At 39.9% G+C, this 21,313-nt stretch overlaps 1 protein-coding gene across 1 annotated transcript; it reads right to left on the reverse strand.

Moving 5' to 3' along the window:
* Nucleotides 1-1,030: 1,030 nt before the first annotated feature.
* Nucleotides 1,031-21,299, reverse strand: TLR7 (toll like receptor 7). The gene is made up of 3 exons (XM_049767090.1): nt 21,267-21,299; nt 20,844-20,944; nt 1,031-4,174 (listed from the first exon to the last, which is right to left on the reverse strand). Exons 2-3 carry the CDS (start codon nt 20,844-20,846, stop codon nt 1,031-1,033), a joined length of 3,147 nt encoding a protein of 1,048 aa, XP_049623047.1. The 5' UTR covers nt 20,847-20,944; nt 21,267-21,299.
* Nucleotides 21,300-21,313: the final 14 nt, after the last annotated feature.

Genomic DNA, 21,313 nt, shown 5'->3' on the forward strand with positions numbered 1-21,313 from the left:
AGGCTTCTATAACAAAATACCATAGAATGGGTAGCTTCAGTAATAAACTTTTTATTTTTCCAATTCTGGAAGGTGGAAGTCTATGAGCAGAGTGCCAGTGTCATTCTGGAGAATGACGTGTACATTGTTGACATTTTTCCTTATATATTCAAAAGTTGGTAAATGTATTCCCTGGCCTCTTCTTATAAGGCACTAATCCCATCATAAGATCTCTCTCACAACTTTACTCCCAATACACCACTTTCTAACACCATCACTGTCACATTGAGAGTTGAAATTTCAACATATAAACTGGGAGGGACATTCAGTTCATAACAACATTTAAGCTGATAAATTCCCATCAAAATTAAAGGCGGATTAATTAATTCTATTTTAATTAATAAATTTAATAAATAACATTTAATTTGTGAATAAACTATGTACATTGATAATAAAGATGTTTCTCACTATTTCCCCCTGGAACCCAGAAGCAGACATGGGGACAAGGAGGTAACGGCTGGGAAAACAAAGTCTCTAATAATTGTGAAACAATTAATTAAGGAGTAAACTATTGGCATTTCTGTTTTGCTAATTATCTCACTCTGGTGCATTTTAATATCATAGATACCAACCCTAGATTTTCTTCCCTATCCCCCTGTATACCAGAACTTCTTAAGAGACCAAGTGGATATTTTTCAGTTCTATGATTGTGTGTGTTTTGCGATTGGGTGTATAATAGGTGTATAGAATAAAGACAAATTACAGGAGTATCCAGCACTTCACATGCATTCCTTGCTATCTTTCTTTCAGTAGTAGTTTCTATAGGAGCAGAAGTGTATATGGAGACCCAAAAATAAGAAATGTGGCATAATATGAAGCCCATCTTACTTTGTCATTTATTCAGGATTCATCTCTGATATAGGCAATCCCAGAGAATTTGAGGACAGGTGTTCGATGAGACAGTTATGAGAAAATCAAATGAGTCAAGCTTCTCTTGGCAAGTTCAGATGTCAGTCAAATTTTGCAAAGACCTAGAGTCTAGGTCTAGGTCTTAAACTGCCTCTTTGAAAACTCGACTGTAGGTCACATGATTGTCTGTGGCCAGGGCATTTTTCAAGCACTGCCAGAAGTAGGGGTAAGCCTGTGGGTTTGCTGGCCACTCCAGTACAGAATTCCTACAGAGCCTCTTTCGGAGCTGGAAGAACTTGGACTTCTGAAGGGGCTTCTCAAGGAAAACCAAGATAATCACATCCACTTTTTCTTCCATGAGCCTCTGATGGGCCAAGTAAAATGCTATCTTGAAATTTTCAGTCTTTGCATATTTGTCTGTCAGTATAAACACTGTCTTTTTGCTCAGCTCTATGCTGTGTGAAAGGTTTTCCAGAACAGGCTGCCCTGGTAACCAGTCCCTTTCCTCAAGACATAAATTAAAATGTTTCTCTCGTGGGTCTTCCAATTTTGCCACAAGCTCATCCAAAACCCATTCTGTCACAGCTGGGTCTTTAGTGTCATACACAATGAAAGCATCGTAGCAAGAGTTCAGTGAGAGTAAGCGCTGATACCCTTTTATTTTGGCCTTCCAGAAATGGTAACTATACCATACGTCCCAGAAATAGAGGTGGTTGGCTGTCATGACTACCATCAGAAAGACAACTGTCAAGATGGAGAATGAAAAGAGGATCAAGTTAGTTAGGTCTAACTCACAAGTATACATATTCAGAGAGACGACGCTCTGACCTTTGTGTGCTCCTGGCCCTGAACAAGTCACTTCTGTGGCCAAGTAAGGAATAGTCACCTCTGTGTGGTTAATCCACCAGACAAACCACACTGCATCACAGGTGCACAAAAAGCGATTATGATGCAAAAACAATATATCCAGTTTATTGAGGATATTTTCTGGAAAGCTTGTTTTCTGGATAATTTGGATTTTATTTGAACTGAGGTCCAGATATCGCAACTGAAAGGCATCTTGTAGAAAATACTTGGTCAGGTACCTGATTTGATTATTCTTAAGGATTAGTTTCTTCAGGCTCCCAGAACAGTTGGATAATCTCATGGGGAGAGTCTTTATCTGGTTGTTGCTGAGGTCCAACGTTTCTAGATTCTTCAGATACTGGAGGTTTTCCCAGTTGAAAGATTTGAATCTATTTTTGACCAAAAAGAGGGTCTTGAGGGTTGAAGGCAAACCATGAAAGACTCCAGAAGGCAAGTAACTTAAGGAATTCTCAGAGATATCTAGTAACTCCAAAGTGGTCAAATTCTTGAATAATTTGAAGTATCTGGTGTCACCATCTTTCCATAAAATATCCAAATTATTTCCTCTGAATTCCAGAGTCTTAAGAGATAAACTTTCCATGGTCAGGCTAGTGGAGGTAGAGATTCCATTGTTATTCATCATCAGTTTCTTCAGAAATTTTAAGTTCTTGGTAAAGTTAAGCATATGAGTAATTCCTTCTGATAGAAAATAGTGACTATTACTACTTATATCTAAAACTTCCAGTTTCTTTAGCTCTTCAAATGCGCTTGCATAAAGCAAATCCAGGCGGTTATTAGAAAAATCCAAGTACTTCAATTCTTCCAAATGCTGAAATTCAGTGCCATTAAGCGTTTGACCTATGCTATTTCCCGACAAATTTAGACATTTGAGGAAAGAAAGCTGCTTAAAATCAGAGGACTTGATAAAAAATAAGTTATTTCTACTTAAGTCTAAAGTTTGACCATACTGATAACAGTCTTCATTATAAGATAAAAGAGTCTCTTTGCTTTTGAATCGGCAACTCCTGGCAAACTCATCATACCTGAAATAATGTAATGTTTCAAGGAACTGAGCCCCGTGATTCACTATAGAATTTCTGGAATTCGAGCAGGAGCCAAGTTCGCTTGAATCTCCAGAAGGTGAGATTTTATTCATGGAAAGATCGATGATTTTCAAGGTTTTGAACTGTTTGAATAGGCTTAGGTCAGCAATTTTTATGAAGTTCGTGCCCAGATCAAGAACTTCCAGATTGGAAAGCTTCTGTAATGGTAAGAGGTTAAGGCTACTCAGCTCCTTAAAGACATAACCTTTGATCCGCAGAACTTTCAGGTTTTTTAGGGAAGAGAATGCATCTGATAGATTTATAAATGCATGATAGATCTGAAGTTCAAAATTGAAAGATAAATCAAGTTGGACAAGGTTGTGAAGGGAACGCAAAAAGTTGGCCTCTCCAATTTCTTTCGCCAAGAAGTTTTGGGAAAGATCTAGATCCCTAAGTTTTTTAAGATTTTTAAACCATTCCGAGGGCACATAATGAAGAGAATTACTATGGAGTCGCAAAACTTGTAATTCTGTCAATGTGTCAAAAGCATTTTTATGGATCCGGAGGGGAGAATTATTTTCACAGGGCGTACAAGGATATGGGGCATTATAACAACGAGGGCAATTTCCGCTTAGGTCAAGAATTTGCAGCTGAGTGAGGTTGTGAAAATCGTCTTCATGGATTTTTGCAATCATGTTGTTATAAAGATAGAGTTCTGTTAAAGTTGATGGCAAAACCTTGGGCACAGTGGTGATATTATTATCTTTTAGGGAGAGCAATTTTAAATTTTTCATACCTAGGAAAGCATTTTTTTCTATGTGATACGAAACATTACAAGGATTGCGAAAATAACAGTTTTGGCCCAGGTAGAGCTTTTCTATGTTGGTCAGTTCTGTGAGATTATCTTTCATAATCATGTAGATGTTGTTGGCCTCCAGGCTCAGCAGCTGTAGACTGGCAGGAAGACCCAGAGGTATTTCTAGAAGCTGATTTCCATCCAGGTAAAGGGCCTTCAACTGAGTGAGTATACTAAAGCTTCTGGGTTTAATCTGCAGCCTTCTGAGACATACTTGGTCTTTCGGCCCTAGCCGAGCTGGTATGCAGTTACATCGGAAATCAATCTCAATCAGATTGTCCAGCCATTGGAAAGAGGCTGGAGAAATTTCTGGGATGTGATTAATAGTTAGGGTGAGGTTGGTGGTGTTGGCAGGAATACCTCCAGGGATTTCCGTCAAATGCTTGTCTGTGCAGTCTACAGATACCTGGGCCATTTCCGAGTCTGGAATTACATCACAGGGCAGAGTTTTGGGAAACCATCGAGCCCCGAGGAGTTTGGAAATCAGAACCATGTTAAGCAGGATAAGAAACTGTCTCTTCTGTGTCCACATCACAAATATCTGCAAGTATAAGAAAGAACAAATGACCAAGAATCAAAATGGGACATTTCCATTTGCTACCTCTCTTTTGCTACATTTGAATTAATTAATGAACTTGAATTTTATTTTAGGTGGGATTTGGGGTGGTTTTTGTGTGTGCACCTGGCAATGCTCAGGAATTAGCCCTGGGTCTGCACTGAAGACTTACTCTTGGCAGTGCTCAGGGGACCATGTGGGGTGCTGGGAATTTAACCCAGATTGGCAACATTCAGGGCAAGCACTCTATCTATACAGATAGCTGTACTATCCATCTCTCTAACTCCCTTTTTACTCCTTTATTTCTAAGTTTTTCCATGCCCCCGACTACTTTTCTTTTCCAACTGTACCATCCTCACTCCAGTTACTAGCCTTCTGCGATAGACTTCAAACTTCTTTTTTAACCTCATGTGACTTTTATTTTAATAAATTTCAATAATAAAAACTTTATCACCTTAAAGAGAACTAATATTTATTAAGTGTAAAACAAAAACTTTAGTCACTAGTTATAATAATTAACTCAGAGATCTGCGACCTATATGCAAAGTATTGTAACTTAGGTAAATCATTTGTATATCTAAATCCAGATCCTTTTAGTGTTATATTTATGGATGTTTTAGTATTAAAAATTATAGAATTTTATAATATTGTAAATTTATTTTAATGAAAAGTGTCAAACCTACATAAAAGCAGGAGATATTTTTAATATAATTTTTATTTTAATCATAGTGGCTTACATATCGTTCACAGTAATATTCAAGGTACATAATAACATTGAATCAGGGGAATTCCCATCACTGAATTGTCTTCCCTCCACCTCTGTTCCTATCCTGCCTCCCATATCCTACACCCTCACCCCATGGGGTGCTAGAAAGAGTGGTCCCCTCTGTGTCTAGTTTATTACTTAGTGATCTTAAAACTGTTTGGTCTTGGTACCTCCATTACTTCCCCCTCTAATTGGGAGATGGGACTAGATAGTTCAAGTTATGTGGTTTTGTTTGAGGAAGAGAAAAGTAATAAAATGGGGTAAAAATCAACTACGCCGACAATGGGCAGAGTTCTTCTAGAGGCTCTCATCCTCGGTTTGAGAGACTAAGGGGAAAAAAGAAGGTGAAACACCACAACAATTCAAAAAGAAGTATCAAATAAGATATCCAGTGAGCACTGCAGCAATATAGATATACACCACATAATTGCCATGGTCTTGAGATAAAAAACATGACAGCGCAAAAAGGAAGAAGAGAAAAGAAGAAAAAAAAGTAAATAAATAAATAAAAAAGTGGACAACTACTTCAATATCCACCCCAAAACAAAGAAATTGACAAAAACTAGATAAAAGAGAAAAAAAAGATTATTTTTTGCTTTTTTGTCTCTTTCTTTTTTTCCCCTCCTGCATAGGCACAGTAAATATTGGGGTCATTCGAAAAGGGAATCCCCTTGGCCTAAGAGATATAGAACCAACCACCTTTGGTCTTGGAGCGGCTGCTTGCAAGGCAAACACCGCTGTGCTATCTCTCCGGGCCCAAGTTAAGTTATGGTTAGTGCTTCTGAGGTCAAGAACATAGTGGATTTCTCTCTCCCCCTTTATCTCTACATCTAGTAGATGGGTTTCTCCAAGGGTTTCTCCACCCTTGGCATATATTGTCATGGGATTATCTATAGACTCCTTTCAAGTTCATTTACTCTCCCCTTGGTTCTTTTGTGGTGTAGGGAAGACTTTTGCTCCGATCAGGATTATAAAATCAAACCTCTATATCTAGAGATCTCAGTCTCAAAAGCAGGAGATATTAATGTGCTATCATCTAGCATCAACATATATCCACTTTATTTTTACCATTCCTGTTAACTTTGTTTGTTTTGTTTTTTGGCCATACCCGGTGATGCTCAGGGGTTACTTTTGGCTATGTGCTCAGAAATCTCTCCTGGCTTGGGGAACCTGTTAGGACACAGGGGGATCAAACCACAGTCCATCCTAGGCTTGTGCCACAGCTCTGACCCCCATTCCTATTTCAATTATCTCCTCACCCTCATGTACATTGGGAAGCCAGCTCACTTTGAAACAAATCCCATATAAAATATAATCTCCACTAAAGCTATATCAGTGTCTCTGTAATTTAAAAGGATTTAGAAAGAGATGATAGATCTATCAATATATTATCATGTCCTTATTGTACCTAATAATAGTGCTTCTTTTTTTCGTGGGTTTTTGGGTCACACCTGGCAGTGCTCAGGGGTTACTCCTGGCTGTCTACTCAGAAATACCTCCTGGCAGGCAAGGGGGACCATATGGGACACCGGGATTCGAACCAACCACCTTTGGTCCTGGATCGGCTGCTTGCAAGGCAAACGGTGCTGTGCTATCTCTCTGGGCCCCATAATAGTGATTCTTGAATATAATCAAGCACTTTGTTAGTCCATATTTGTTTCGCTCTCTCAAAAAATAATTGGTATTCACTGGGTTTGTAGAAATGAAGTGACAATGCTTCATTTTCCTTCCCACTGTTGGAGCAGTGACTGGGATCAAACACTTATGTTGTGGCATATACAAGCTTTGTTAGGTGCTGGGAATGAGGGGAAATATCATGGATTTCATGCTGGGCATGAAAGTGGGGTGAGTCTTGGTGTCAAATCTGTAGCCACCAGCATGAAAGGCAGCATTCTACCACTGAGTCACTGCCCTTGTCCTGAAATTTGCTTAGAAAGATATGTATTTCTGCTCTCTGCAATAAGGACTTGAACATTCTGCAAAATATTGGCAGAAGCAATTTGACTTTTTTGTTGGGGGGGCCACATCCGTTTGATGCTCAAGGGTTACTCCTGGCTCAGAAATTGCCTCTGGCTTGGGGGGATCATATGGGACACCGAGGGATTGAACTGCGGTCCTTCCTTGGCTAGCGCTTGCAAGGCAGACACTTTACCTCTAGTGCCACCTCGCTGGCCCCAGCAGAAGCAGTTTGAAAAGCAAATTCAATGACCTACCTCAGAGTTATTTTACTTTTTTTTTTTTTTTTTGGTTTTTCGGCCACACCCGGCGGTGCTCAGGGTTTACTCCTGGCTGTCTGCTCAGAAATAGCTCCTGGCAGGCACGGGGGACCATATGGGACACCGGGATTCGAACCAACCACCTTTGGTCTTGGAGTGGCTGCTTGCAAGGCACCACTGTGCTATCTCTCTGGGCCCAAGTTAAGTTCTGGTTAGTGCTTCTGAGGTCAAGAACATAGTGGATTTCTCTCTCACCCTTTATCTCTACATCTAGTAGAGATGTTTTTTTGGGCCACACCTGGTGGTGCTCAGGGATTACTCCTGGCTTTGCGCTCAAAAATTATTCCTCCCTGGCAGACTAAGGGGACTATATGGGCTGTCTGGGATCAAACCCAGTTGGCTATTTGCAAGGTATTTGCAAGGCAAATGTGGTATTGCTCCAGTCCCACTCTGTATCCAGTCTTGTCATAGGTCTCTACATAACACATCAAGTGATAGATTTTGGTCTGCACACAACAGTCGACCATTCAACCACATTCTGTATATCCATAAACACTTATACCCCAACCCTCACCTCCAACTCCTGCTGAAACTGTTAATAATCAGATATGATTATGTCACAAATCTTTTCCTGCTTGACAAGTTCGATACAAATCGTGAATAGTAAGCTTCACAGAGAGGGTTAGATTTCAAATGGTTTTAAATCCAGGAATAGGGCTAACCTGGCTTAAAACATGCAAACTTGATTCTAATGGGTAATTAGCAAAGTGTCTTGCTGAGAAAAGCCCAGATTTTTACCAATGGTGTTAATCAGGCACTAGAACTAGGTGCCAGGCTCAAGGTTTGAGGCTCAGTTTTAGCCCTGGTGTCCACAGAATGAATGAAAGGTTTTCCAAAGAACCGAAGCCAGATACTTCCCACATTTCTGCACTCAGTAATTCTCACTTTTCCCAACTTCAGTCTCTCTAGTATTTCCAATAGACCCTGTCCTCGTGTTTGGCCACATAGCACCAGGGGTTCACATCTCCATCGGAGTTTCTGCAATAGTTAGCCTCACCAAGGCCTCGCACCCCGTTGGGGTACTCCAGAGTGATGTAGGGATGCTGGAAAGTCTCATTCTAAAACAGACATAGCTTCCCACTTTGTAGGACCGTCGAGTTCTGTGTTCCTCTGTAATCTGCACCATTGGCTGTGAAACATTCAGGTGCGTGGCCTAGGCTAGGCTGCAGGCAGGCCGGGCCGCCAGCGTGAGCACAGCGCAGCAACAGAGAGCAGGGAGAGGTGGGCTGCGGGCAGGGCCATGGGCCGTCAGGCCGGGGGCAGCCATGGGAACGGGACAAGACTTCAAACTTCTAAGGCTAGAGAGATTGTATAGTGCGTAGCCATCTTTCATATGGCTGACCCAGGTTCAATCCATGACACCACTTCGATGTGATCCCTGATCACAGAGCCAAGAGTAAGCTCTGAGCACCACAAAAACAAGCTGCTCTCCCCGATCTCCTTTCTCTACAAATCACTTATCAAGATGGCTAGAATATTTTTTTAAAACCTGAATCTTATCAAGTGGAACAACTTTCTATCAACTTTGAATAGAAATCTTCAGCAAGGTCTTTAGCATTGCTCATGTCATGAACGTCCTAATTCCAGACGAACCCTCTTTGACCTTGAACCACCTTTCACCTTGTATAACAACATACTAGACATCTGGTCTGTTTTCTGTTCTGCATTTGAGACAGTCTTGCTCAATTTACTGTTACCTCTTCTTGAAATTGTCTTTTTGCTCCTCTTCCCACATCCAGGTCATTAGCTTCCCCTAGGTAACTGTCATTGTCTTCAATATTTGGTGTCTGCTTAATCCAAGTGGCTTTCTCTGACCAACTTATCTAAATGCTTTCTCATGTAATGACAGCATGTCCTTGGTCTTGCTTAATCTCGGTGAGTAATGCCTGATAGTGTCCATTAGACTTAAAAAATGAATTTTGTATACATAAATAAAATAATCAATGCACAAATGGATGAAGAGTAAAATAAAGGGAAAATAGTTCAAAAGAACTCTCTTTTACCAGAGTTCTTCAGGCTACTTTCCCAAACACCCGAAGTATCCCATTTTCTCTCTTCTACTCACCCCCGAATTCCTTGGATTAGGGAGAAGGTTTTTTGAAGATTTGCTTTTTGAGATATCCAGTTTGACACTATCTTTTTCAAGTTTTTTGGAATCAATCCAGACAGAATTACTCCATTTTTATCTCCCACTTCATCATCTGTTTAATGGACTATGAAACACCTTCTGGTGAAGGTTGGAAGAATTGGGTGTGGTCCTGGCCTTATTCACTTCCCATATACCATTTGGAACCAACATTCCTGGTGAGAACAAATTTACCAAAAATTATTGGAAATACATTGGAGTTCCATTTATTCATCTCCATACTTTCTTTTGACATAGTTATTGAAATCCTGCTGGGAGCTAATGGAGGAGTGCAGTAATACATATTTAAAATTCAAAGTGAAAATACCACTAGCTTTTTCTGAACACGATACTGACAGTGCATATGTGTAGCTTAATTGTATGTTGTTCTTCTTCAATAGAGCACTTTCAGATGCTCCCAATTAATTCTTTTGATTGTTCATGAAGTCCATAGATTGGTATATATCTCCCAATATATTTTTTTTCAATTTTACTCCTCTCATAGAGATAGAATCTCCATTTGCAGTTGGGCATATGACACTATAAAATTTTTTTTTCAGCCTTCATGGTAACTCAGCTTGGTCAGGTCTAAGTGCTAGACTGTGTGATGTGAGAGGAAGTGAGAAAAGCAGTTTCTGGGTCTTGTCCTTAAAAGCCATTTGCTTTTCTCCCGTCTAGTTCCATCTGGCTTCAAAGATGGTTGTCATACTTAACCATGATGGAAGTTACAAATGAGGAATGTATGTTAGAAATAGTGAAGATGCAAGCATATCCAGATCCTTATGTGACCTCAGAGAGCTTAGTGGAAGTACTGGCTCAATACTGCTGACTTCCAGAAGCTTACAAGAAATCATAACATTGTTAAGCCAAGTACATTTAATTGGATTTTATATTGTATTAATGCAAACTTCAACTTTACCAGTGCAGTATACAGAACTTAGAAATAAATAGCTGACTGCAATAGACCCTAAATCATGTGACATTGATGTTTGTGGCCCTATTATGCCATCTCTAGGGACTTGCTGAAAATATCACCTGTGGGGCTTGTTGTCTATTTTTTTTTTGAAATATGATTGACACTCAATGACCTTGAAATCCAACTGGAAATTATAAAGTAAATTGAAAAACATATTATACCTCAAAAGAGTTATCAATTATCTGATACTACTGGCAAAGAAAACAAAATGGGGATGGGGGGGTAATTGGTGGTGGAAATGTTGCACTGGTGAAGGGGGTATTCTGTTTTTGACTGAAATCCAACTACAATCACGCTTGTAATCATGCTGCTTAAATAAGTATTTTATATATTGAAAAAGAAAATATATATAAACAAATAGGACTAAACCAAGCTAAAGAGTTTCTGCATGGTAAAAGAAACAAATGATAAAATTCAAAGACAGAATGGGTAAAAAATTCTCATTCAGCCCATTAGATAAAAGCTTGATAATTAGGATATATGAAGTACTCACAAAGATCAACCAAAAAATTTTCAAAAACCCTATCAAAAACTGGGGAAAGAAAATTAATAGATATTTCTCAGAGGAAGACATGTGAATCACCAGTAGATACATTAAAAAGTGTTCAACATAACAGAATTAAAATTGAGAAAGGTCTACTAGGAAAGTGATAGTTGAAATTCATCACTCTGGACAAGAACTGCACGCTGAAAAGAGACAAAATGATATGCATGATACCCCTTAATTAATAGTAGTGCAAACCATAGTGTCAAAAAAGAAAAGAGAAAGAGTGAAGTAAAATGCCTGCCGCAGAGGCAGGCAGGAGAGGGTGGGTGGGAGGGAAGAGGGCATCATGAAGGGTAAGAGAGAAACTGGGGACATTAGTGGCAGGAATTGTGTACTAGTGAAGGTTGCTGTACATGGTACAACCGTAACTGAATCATGAACAACTTTATCTGTGAAAAAACTGTATCATGAACAATCTTATAACCACAGTGTTTAAATTTTAAAAAAGTTTTCAGCTTTATCTATTACCAGGGAAATCCACATCTAGACAACAATGAGATGTTATCCCACACCAATGAGAATGGCACATATAAAAATAATAGGAACAATCTGTGCCGGTGGGATGTGGTGAAAAGGAACTCTCATTCACTGCTGATGGGAATGTGTCTATTTCAACCCCCAGAAAAACGGCATGGAGAGTTCTCAGTAAACTTAAAATTGAGATGCTATGTGACCCAGCAATTTCATTTTTTTTATATCATCCCCCCAGGACTTAAAACTATTCATTCAAAAGGACAATTTCAAACCGTTATTCATTGCTACATTTACTATAATAGCTAAGACATGGAATCAACCTAGGTGTCCAACCACAGATGAATGGATTATGAAGATGTGGTACATGTTCACAATGGAATACTATGCAGCTGCAAGTAATGATGAAATAGTGTAATTAATTTACTGCAACCTGGTAACAACTGGAAGATCTGTTGCGTGAAATAGGCTAGAAGAATGACAAATACAGGATGATTTCACCTACCTATGGTGTATAGAATAAAAAGTTGAGGAAATGTAATAAAGAGGGGATGCTTACACCACCCCAGAACTTAGGAAGAAGAAAAAGAGAGGAGGAAATATATCAATGCAGGAAGAAAGAAGACAAAAAAAGGGAAGTAATGGGGTAACAGGGTCTGGACTTTGGTTATATTAGTGATATGGGTGAGTGTTCTAGTTCTATATCCAAAGCACAAACTCAGCAACATAAAAGCATGAGATTTAAGCTGCAACCATCAAACGTTATGAGTCTGTCAACTATCAATAACTTTGTATATCATAGTTCTTTAAATAAAAAAGGAAAAGAAAGGTAAAACAAACAAAACATTGCATAGTTGTTGTTGTTGCTATCCAGTTCATTAACTTCAGTTGTTTATGGTTCATATATGTCTGAAACTATCCACTTCTTAAGCCTTTTACTCAATAGTGAGAACTTGTAAGATCTATTTTTAGCGACTGTACAAGAGAGTGTTGTAAGCTATATTAAATTTCCACATGCCAGCTGCAACTTTGCTCTTAGGAGAAATGGGTTGGCAACATTCATAATGATGACGGGTGTTGATGGCTTCATACTGTTTTTAGCAGTCTTTGGAGTGAAATGAGCCAGTACATAAGCAGGATGGAAGGAATTGTAGCTCCACTGAGTGAGGATTTCTCTGCCTGCAGCCTGAACTCTACAGCTGATTAAGACCTCATTAATTTGGGGCCTGGCAGGATTGACAAGCCAACTGCTGTACCCCAAAGTCAAGCATCTCTAATGGATAGAGTCCAACTAGTAACCTTTAGAGAAAACAAGCTCGGGTGATTATGTTTTCCTCAAGAACAGAAAGTAGGGCCTGAAATCTCATCAAGAGAGCTGCCTTCCCCTGGACTTCTACAGCTTCTAGAAAGTGAATTCAAAAGAGAAGAACATTGAGAAAATGCAGACTCTTTAGACTCTCGTGTTGATCTAATGTGACAGCTAGTCACAGGTGGTTATTTTGATATAACTTAATTAAAACTGATAGCAATTTAATTTTTTTGTCGCATTAACCATATTTCAAATACTCAAACACCATTGAGACCTCCACAAACTGGACTGTATTCTGGCAGGGGGGATCTTATTTTTTCATTTGGGAAGAGCTTTATTAAGATTATATTCATATTTAGTAATATAGAGCATGCAAATTCAACATATTATGGTACAGTTCCAGAGTTGTAGAATCATCATTGCTAATTCTAGAACCCTTTCATCATGTCTAAAAAAGCCCCATACCCATTAATAGCCACTTTCAATTTCATCCTTGACAGATGAATTTTTATCTGTGTAGAAATTTCTAGATTCATTGGTCTAGACTAGGTTTTGGCAAGCGTCTATAGTCAAACCAGGTAGTAAATAGTTTAACAGATGTAAGCTATTATGCAGGTACTTAAATATATATTTATGATGTAACTAACTAAAATGGGATCATAAGCCCTCCAGAAACAGATGATAAGATATATTGGCCCACAGGTAGTAGTTTGCAGACCCATGGTCTAGATGGGAGCTGTTGGTTTTATTCAGTGTGTGCATGGAATGAACTCTAAGCAAATTTATTCCAAGATTACAAAATATTAGAACATAAATTACCTGAAAAACTTGTAAATTTATTTGCATCATTCAAATTACAACCAAGACCATTTACCAAAATTCTGTCACCCTTATTTCAGTGCTAAGAGTTGGGATCCTTGACAAGGAGGAAGGTGAAATGCAGGAACTTGAGAGCTTGCCTGCACACTGGGAGACCTAGGAAATGCTGATCCAAAGCTATCCTACCTTTCTATAAGGTTCTATGTTATCTCATCCCCCTCTCCTTTGAGAGAGTGAGCACACATAAGTCTCCAACCTTGTATTTATTTGCACTCTAACATTAAGCTGCCAAGAGAAAGAATTGATAAAAAAAATCCAAGCTTGGAACTTCCTGAAAATCCCACAGACTCACATTAAATTATTGTAAATAGTAAAGCTTACTCAAGGATCAGAAGATTGACAAGAAGATGAGGAGCAATTGGAAGAGATAGAGAAGTAGGGTTAAGTAGGAAGTGTGCCCTGAAGAAAAGGGTGGGGGCAGTGCAGGGGGAAGGATACAGGAAGTAAAGCTAAAGTAGAGCTTGCTTGTCCCTTGAACTCAGTTCCTTCCTCTTGAACTGATTTGTTTCTCCTGGGAACAAGCACAGCTAAGTTCGGTCAGTCTTGGTCCTGTGCTTCACAGTTGAATTCCCATGGAAATGGCTCTTGACCAGAAACCTGGAACCCAGGAACAGACACCAGTGTGGGTACAGTCCAAGAGCCACCCCCATAGGGAATTTTAATTGTAATAAGGTAGCTGTGATCTGATCAAATAGGTGAAGACTTTGTTCAGGGTATCCAAAAACAGATTCTTTAAACAAAGTCTTAATTCATAGGGATGGGACTCAGTGGTAGAGTACATACTTCATATGCATGGGGCTCTGAATTTCATCCTTGTCAGCATACGTGCACATGTACATACATACACATGTTCACACACCTTGCTTAAATCTGTTACTTTAAGAGAATATCTGTGTTGTTGCTATACTTAAAAGATACCTTGAGATGATTTTTTAAGTGTAAACGTTTTTGGGGGGCTGGAGAGATAGTACAGCAGGCGTGGTGCTTGCTTTGCATGCCATCTACCCACTGGCACTGTGTATGGTCCTCTGAGCTCACCAGAAGTGATCCTTGATCACAGAGCCAGGAGTAAGCCCTAGGCAAGGGTAAGCTAGATGTGCACCCCCAAACAAAACAAAACAAAGGTAAAAATTTCTTGGGGCCAGAGAGCTGGCGCAGTGGTATGGCGTTTGCTAACCTAGGATGGACTGCATTTTGATCCCCTGGCATCCCATATGGTCCCCCAAGCCAGGAGCAATTTCTGAGCACATAGCCAGGAGTAACCCCTGAGCTTCACTGGGTGTGCCCCCCCAAAAACAATAAAAGTAAAAATTTCTTATAGGCCAATAGAAATTTCTGTAAGTGTGGAAATGTCCCTTTTCATGTCATTGATAATATAACCTTAACTTCAACTACTCTTATTTTGAAATAAAAGAGATATCTTTTGAGAGAAACAACCCTGACTGGTCAGTTGGAGCTGTTGGTAGATGGATTAAAGGTTTGTGCAATTTAAAAAAAAAGAAATAAAATTTTATTGGACATGGAGTCATATCTGTGCTTTCATGTGATACAAAGGATGCTCCTTATTTTGTTTTGTTTGCTTTGCAGAAAGTGAGCAGTGTTGTGATTGACTAAAGAGAGTAAATTCGGTCATTTGATTCAGAAAATACTGCGTGACACAGGGTCCAGTCATGGTGATGAATCCGAGCTTATTTCAAACGCACAGGGGAAATGTACGTCTTTGGGGTGCAGACTAATTATTGGAAAACTGGGAATGTTTGGGCTTGCATACACAGGTGTTCTAGTTTCCCTATAAGTCACCTCTTTTGTTAAAATGGAAAAATGTGAAATTCAGGTTGAATAGTCACCACTCATTTGTCTTTGCTTGGAGTGTTTTGTAATAGCTACCGTTTTATCTGTGCCACGTGCTGAGAGAGACCCGCTATTTTACACCACTGCACCATGACAATGAAGTTGAAAGGACATAGAAATGTCCTCATTTCACTAATGAGGAAGTAGAGATCAGAGCCACAGTTTCAAAGCCAAGTTCTAACCCTATAGTGACTATCACCTTCCAGCGACTACATTTAAATTAATTTCCTTGTCAGTTATAGAATTCTTGGCATTGTAGTATTTCACTATTTAGAGTTTTCATGAGAAGCATGTTCAGATATCATAACATATATTTATGACTTCAGTGTATTAGCTTAAGGAAAAAAATGGCATTTCCAATGATACCTTATTTAGGGGGTTAAGGGTCCCCTCAAGCAGGGACACCAGGGTGATGCTTGGAGATGCCAACAGAGAGTGGCTGGGGAATGGGACAGATGTCAGGGATAGAACTCAGAGCCTCCCAGGTGCCAGGCATGGCAGTACAACTGGAGCATTCTCCTTGAAAATCCCCCCATGATATATTTCTTAGAGAGTAAATTCCAGATGTCAAGGGCTTAAAGATAATGCTGACACCCACTCTTGCTATTAAAAATGTGGCTTAACAACTCTTCGAAATGGCAATTTTTATCCCCTTGCATGCAGGACTCTGACCTGTATTCACCAGTGAATTTCCGAGGTTTATGATGCATATTAAATTCACACCAGAATGTCTGACTCTAAAGCTTGGATGACTAATAGGCAAAACTATTTACAGAGATGGTTCTAACCTCCTGCTTTGCCAATACTGAGTACATTTTTGTTTTGAAGTTGGCCTTCTGCCATTAACAACAGCTTTCCTTAAAGGTGGAACAGTGAATACAATTATAAGGGTTTCAGCTCGACATCATTCATCACCATCAATCAAAACCCACAGGTATTATGGTGTCCACACGAGAAGTTCAATTCCATTCTTCCCTCCCCAGTTGACTACTTTTACAGGATTTTTACTCACCTCTTTCCCCTTCCCTTCTGATGACCACGAACAGTGTTTTTGCATTTGGCTAGGGGTTACAAGGCAGTGCTCAGGGCATCTAGGGGCCACTCCTGGTGATACTCAGATAACTAGGCCTGAGAGCTGAGTGTGAGGCTCAAGAGTGAGATGCTGCTCAGACCTTGAGGTGTTGGGGATCACCAGGGCCACCCAGTGGTGTCCGGAGTGGGGGAGTCATGCAATGGCAGGGATGGAACTTGGTCCCTAACCATTCCCTAGCTCTATAGCAGAGTTTTTGCTCTTGTAAAATCTTGAGACAGTCATGGTTTAGGATTCAGTCAGTAGTGCTACACTGAAGAAAGCCGCTGGACTCACTTTCCAACTCACTTCATAGAGTGCATTCTGAGGCCAAATGGCAAAAGTGAAGAAGTGAGGAAGGAAACTCTGCACAATGCAATAAGTTTAAGGACAAAGAGATGGTTTTGACTTTCCATGTTCATTCTTCCCAAGGAGTCACATCCTGTGATGTGAGCTAGATCTGGATCTAGTCAATCTGTCCAGCACAGGGATACTCACTGAGTTCTCCTAGAACTTGACTTTCTCACCTCCCAAATGTGGGGTTCGTGCTTTTGCTTTATTATGTTCCCCAGTGATCCTCTTCTTCTGTAGTTAGTTAATGTGTGACCTGGAAATGCCTCCCACCCCCACCATTACTTTCTCTACATCTCTACATCCTAGTGTATGGTCTCAGCTTTGAGTCTTCTTAGTCCCCCCACCCCCAAATCTCAGGCTGCTGTTATTTCATAAAGGCCCAAGCAAAGTTTCAAACTGCCATCAACTGCAAAGAGTTCCGAAACAAAGAAGAGAAAACCCCATTAGTGCACTATAATTAATATTTGATATCACCACATAACTATTGTATTAACTTTCTGAGAGAATATAATGGATAGAACCTAATGACAATCCAGCAGTTTGGGGAAAATGACTAAAATTTAGAAGTCGCCAATAGTGGAATATAAAATTTGTCCTTCTAAAGAATGTGGCTGAGCTGGAGATACCCTTGCATGGGGCAAAACTCCAATTTGAAGCCCCAGCATCACATCTGGTCAGCTGAGCACTGCCAGAAGGAACCCTGAGTTCGAAACCAGTAATAACCCCTGATGGCCTGTGGGTTGTGGGAAAGGAAGGGAAAAATTAATCTAGGGCTAGAGAACTAGTATAGGGTTTGAGGAAAAACTTCCCTTATCTGTGACTAAGAAAATGTGACCATGTGTGGTACCAGTTTAATTCCCCACACCACACATGGTCCCATAAGCTTCCAGAGGTGGCCCCTGATCACAGTGTCAAGACTAACCTCTGAGCACTGCTGGCTATAGCCCCTACACTGATCCCCCCCAAATAATGTGGTTGAACTGAGTCTTCAGGTGAAACCAGTCCCAGACAGTGACAGAAACTTCTTTCTAGGCCCAATATCAGAACCACCTAACAGAACCCAATCAGATCCTAGATCTATGACACAAAGTAGTGTATAGTGATAATTATTTTAAGCCTGTGCATTTTGGGGTGGCCTGTTACGGTGACTGATTGGGAGCTCAAGCAAGCAAATTGGTGCAGAAGTTCTAGCTAGAGACACAGAAGAGGGAATTTAGAAAAGTTTCCTTTTGGTATTGCCAATATTCTAGTGAAGTTGGAAGCAAGATTGTCAACTTACAGTGGGAACCAGAGAAAAGGCTGGAAATAGGAAAAACAAGGACATTGTAGAGCTCATTCTTCCAAGAGAGACAGAGAATGGCTGCACATGGAAGTAGGAATTGGATGCCTGGTGGCAATAAGGAACCCCTCTCCCAAGAACTGCCTTTCTCCATTCAGTTGGTATTGTTCTCCCAGTCTTGATCATTTACTTATTGCATTGATATTACCTGGTTAGGTTTTACTACTTTTGGCTCAATTCATCACAAATGCAGTTGATCTCATGATGCAAATAATTAAAACCTGGCAAACATTTACAATTATTCTCAGTTCAAAGAGGAAGTATCCTCTGGTTGGAAACCCAATTAACTAGGCATAATGGGCTAAACTATGCTTTGTATTCAGTAAGCCTGGTCTCCATCGCTAGCACCAACTAATATCCTAGGTACCACTGGGAGTAACCCCATGCACCACTATGTGTGGTCTTGGGACCCTGGTTATCTTCAACATTGCAGGGCTCAAGATGCACTACATCTTCAGGTCCTCCCATTTAACCTCCAGCCTCGCTGATCTGGAATGACTGTTAGGGGTCTGAGCTTCCAGAGCACCCCAACACAAACAAGTGGATGAACAAATGAATGAACAAACTATATTCAATGGGCAGTACATGCAAAAAGCAGATTTAATTTCCAATACTGCATGATCTTCCTGCACAGAGAACATGATTCTATGGTTACATAATAATCTATTTAATGTGTGTCTTGGAGACCATGATTAATCCTTCCCTAGTACAGGACATGAGGTCTTCTCTGCCTTTTTGAATGACTGTCTTCATAGTTTGTAACACCCATGATCATTTCTTGAAGGGTTCCTAGAAATCAAACTTCTATATTTTCCTATCAAACATCTTAATAAGATTGAATAATCTCCCTGAGTTGTTTTCATCCTTGTCTATTTCTTCTCTTGAAATTTGTTTTCATGTCTCTACTCCTAAAAGTCATACCAACTTTACCCTTTTTCCTGAGTAAGTTAGCATAAGTGAAGCCATGTTCATTGTCCATCTCCTGAGTAGCAGTGAGTACTAGACTTGAACTAGAAAGAGCAGAGGAGTCTATAGCATGGCTTCCAGTGCCAGGCTGCCCAATCAAACTAAGATCACTCCAGATCCTTTGTTTTTTTTGTTTGTTTGTTTTTGGTTTTTGGGCCATACCCGGCGATGCTCAGGGGTTACTCCTGGCTGTCTGCTCAGAAATAGCTCCTGGCAGGCATGGGGGACCATATGGGACACCGGGATTCGAACCAACCACCTTTGGTCCTGGATCGGCTGCTTGCAAGGCAAACGCTGCTGTGCTATCTCTCCGGGCCCCACTCCAGATCCTTAATCTCTCAAAACTCTGCTCCCCATCTGTGCCTCAGTAAGCTGTTTTGAAGTCTGTTTTACAGACATCAAGCCTTTGGCATACTACCTGTTCTAGGCAGTCAGTAGAAGTCCACTGTCGTTATTATCTAAAACCCGTGACACCAAGCCTCAAGAGGCAAAGGCAGCTGTAAGCATGGTTTAGCATAAAAATAGACATATGCATTTCTAGGAAATGAAACTAAAACACATTGCTTTTTGTGACTAAAGAACCCCTGCCTGCCCAGACACAGTTAACTCTTCACTAGAACTTTGACACCTATACTCCGATCTAGAAATCAGAATGGGTTTCCACTGAATAGACTCCATGGTATCTAGTTTGGGCAACAAAATTATTTCATCAACAAGTCATGGATTAGGGTTTTTTTTGGCATACCTAATAATTTATACCACTGACAAAAGAAATAATCTGTTACTTTGTTACTTGAATTTTGCAGTAACCCTACAAGGCAACTAGAGTGGGTATTAAAATGTCTGGTTTAGAATCAGAGGAATTGAGTTTCAGAGACCTCAAGCCCACCATCTATTGACCGGAGGAGCTGATGCTGAAAAAGATTCTTCTTGTAATCAAACTTTAGCCAGGTGTCTCTATAGCATTAGGTTCTGACTTTGGGGCTGGGATGTTCACCTGCTCAATTTGAGCAATAATACTACTGACTCAGTTTATGGAGAGTCCCTGATCCAATAACTTTCCCCAGCACACACCCCCCCATTGATAACAGCTCTTTCTGGCCAACTTGAGTCCAGAATCCTCTTGAGTCAGTGAGACCAGAACCTCCACATTGCTGTTTCCTTTTAATAACTTTCCACCCACTGACAGCCTGCCTTGGCACTAAAGCCCTACTTAACCATGTTTTGCTGAAAACAGAACCCAATTTCATCCTGAGGTCTCTTTCCCTCAGTCCTAGCAGTTCTGGAAAATATGTTCTTATTGTGATTATTTACTATCCAGCTCTGCTTTCCTCTGACAACACACAAGCTTAGATTTCCCACAGCTCTGGTTTAATGTGTATTAGTCTACATCCTCCTTAGCCCACATAATGTATGGAACCAAGTACAGAGTCATTTTAGTGGTTCACGTGACTTGATAGCCAAAAATAGAGGATGAGAAAGTTAGATCCATAAAAGCTATTTCCCAAGTTCCAACATCTGTTCCTCTCCAACTTCTGTATAAAGTTTAAATCTGAAACAAATATGAACTTCTAAATTACCCTGTAATCAATCTTGGCTATGAAATACCATGAAGTCCTCCTGCCCCTCTTCTTTCCCCTAGCCAATTATCAAAGAATTAATTCTTAAACTTCCCTCTGTTAGCTGGTTTTGGTCCTCCCCCAAAACTTAGAGATTACATTCTTACCATGTTTAATTTTCTTCTAGGACGAAACACAGCAATCTGGTTGAAATGTGCAAAGCATGGGAGGTGTCAAGATCCGTCTAGGCTGAACCCAACAGCATCAACTAAAATAAAGAGAAAAAAATCTAATTTTATATTCCATATATGACAAAGTATCATAGTAACAGACATGCTAGGGACACAGTTTTAACAAACCTATTAGTACTATTCCCTTCCTCTAAGAAATAAAAACAGGAGATAAAAAAAATCATCATTATTACAAGATGGGCTTAATCTTCAAAGAACTGACATTTTAGACTGCCAAATTTTCTTTATATTCTATGAACTTTTTTCATAAAATTTGTATTCCTTCTCCTCTCCTCTCCCTTCACTGAGAATTCTTTATTTCACTTAAATTTTCCCAATTTGACCCAATGTTTAAAATACCTTTGTGTGTTGCATGAACTTGTTCAATGTCAGGAGTCTTCTGAAAT

Source organism: Suncus etruscus, chromosome X (assembly GCF_024139225.1).
Source record: "Suncus etruscus isolate mSunEtr1 chromosome X, mSunEtr1.pri.cur, whole genome shotgun sequence".
In the NCBI taxonomy this organism is placed as follows: Eukaryota; Metazoa; Chordata; class Mammalia; order Eulipotyphla; family Soricidae; genus Suncus; species Suncus etruscus.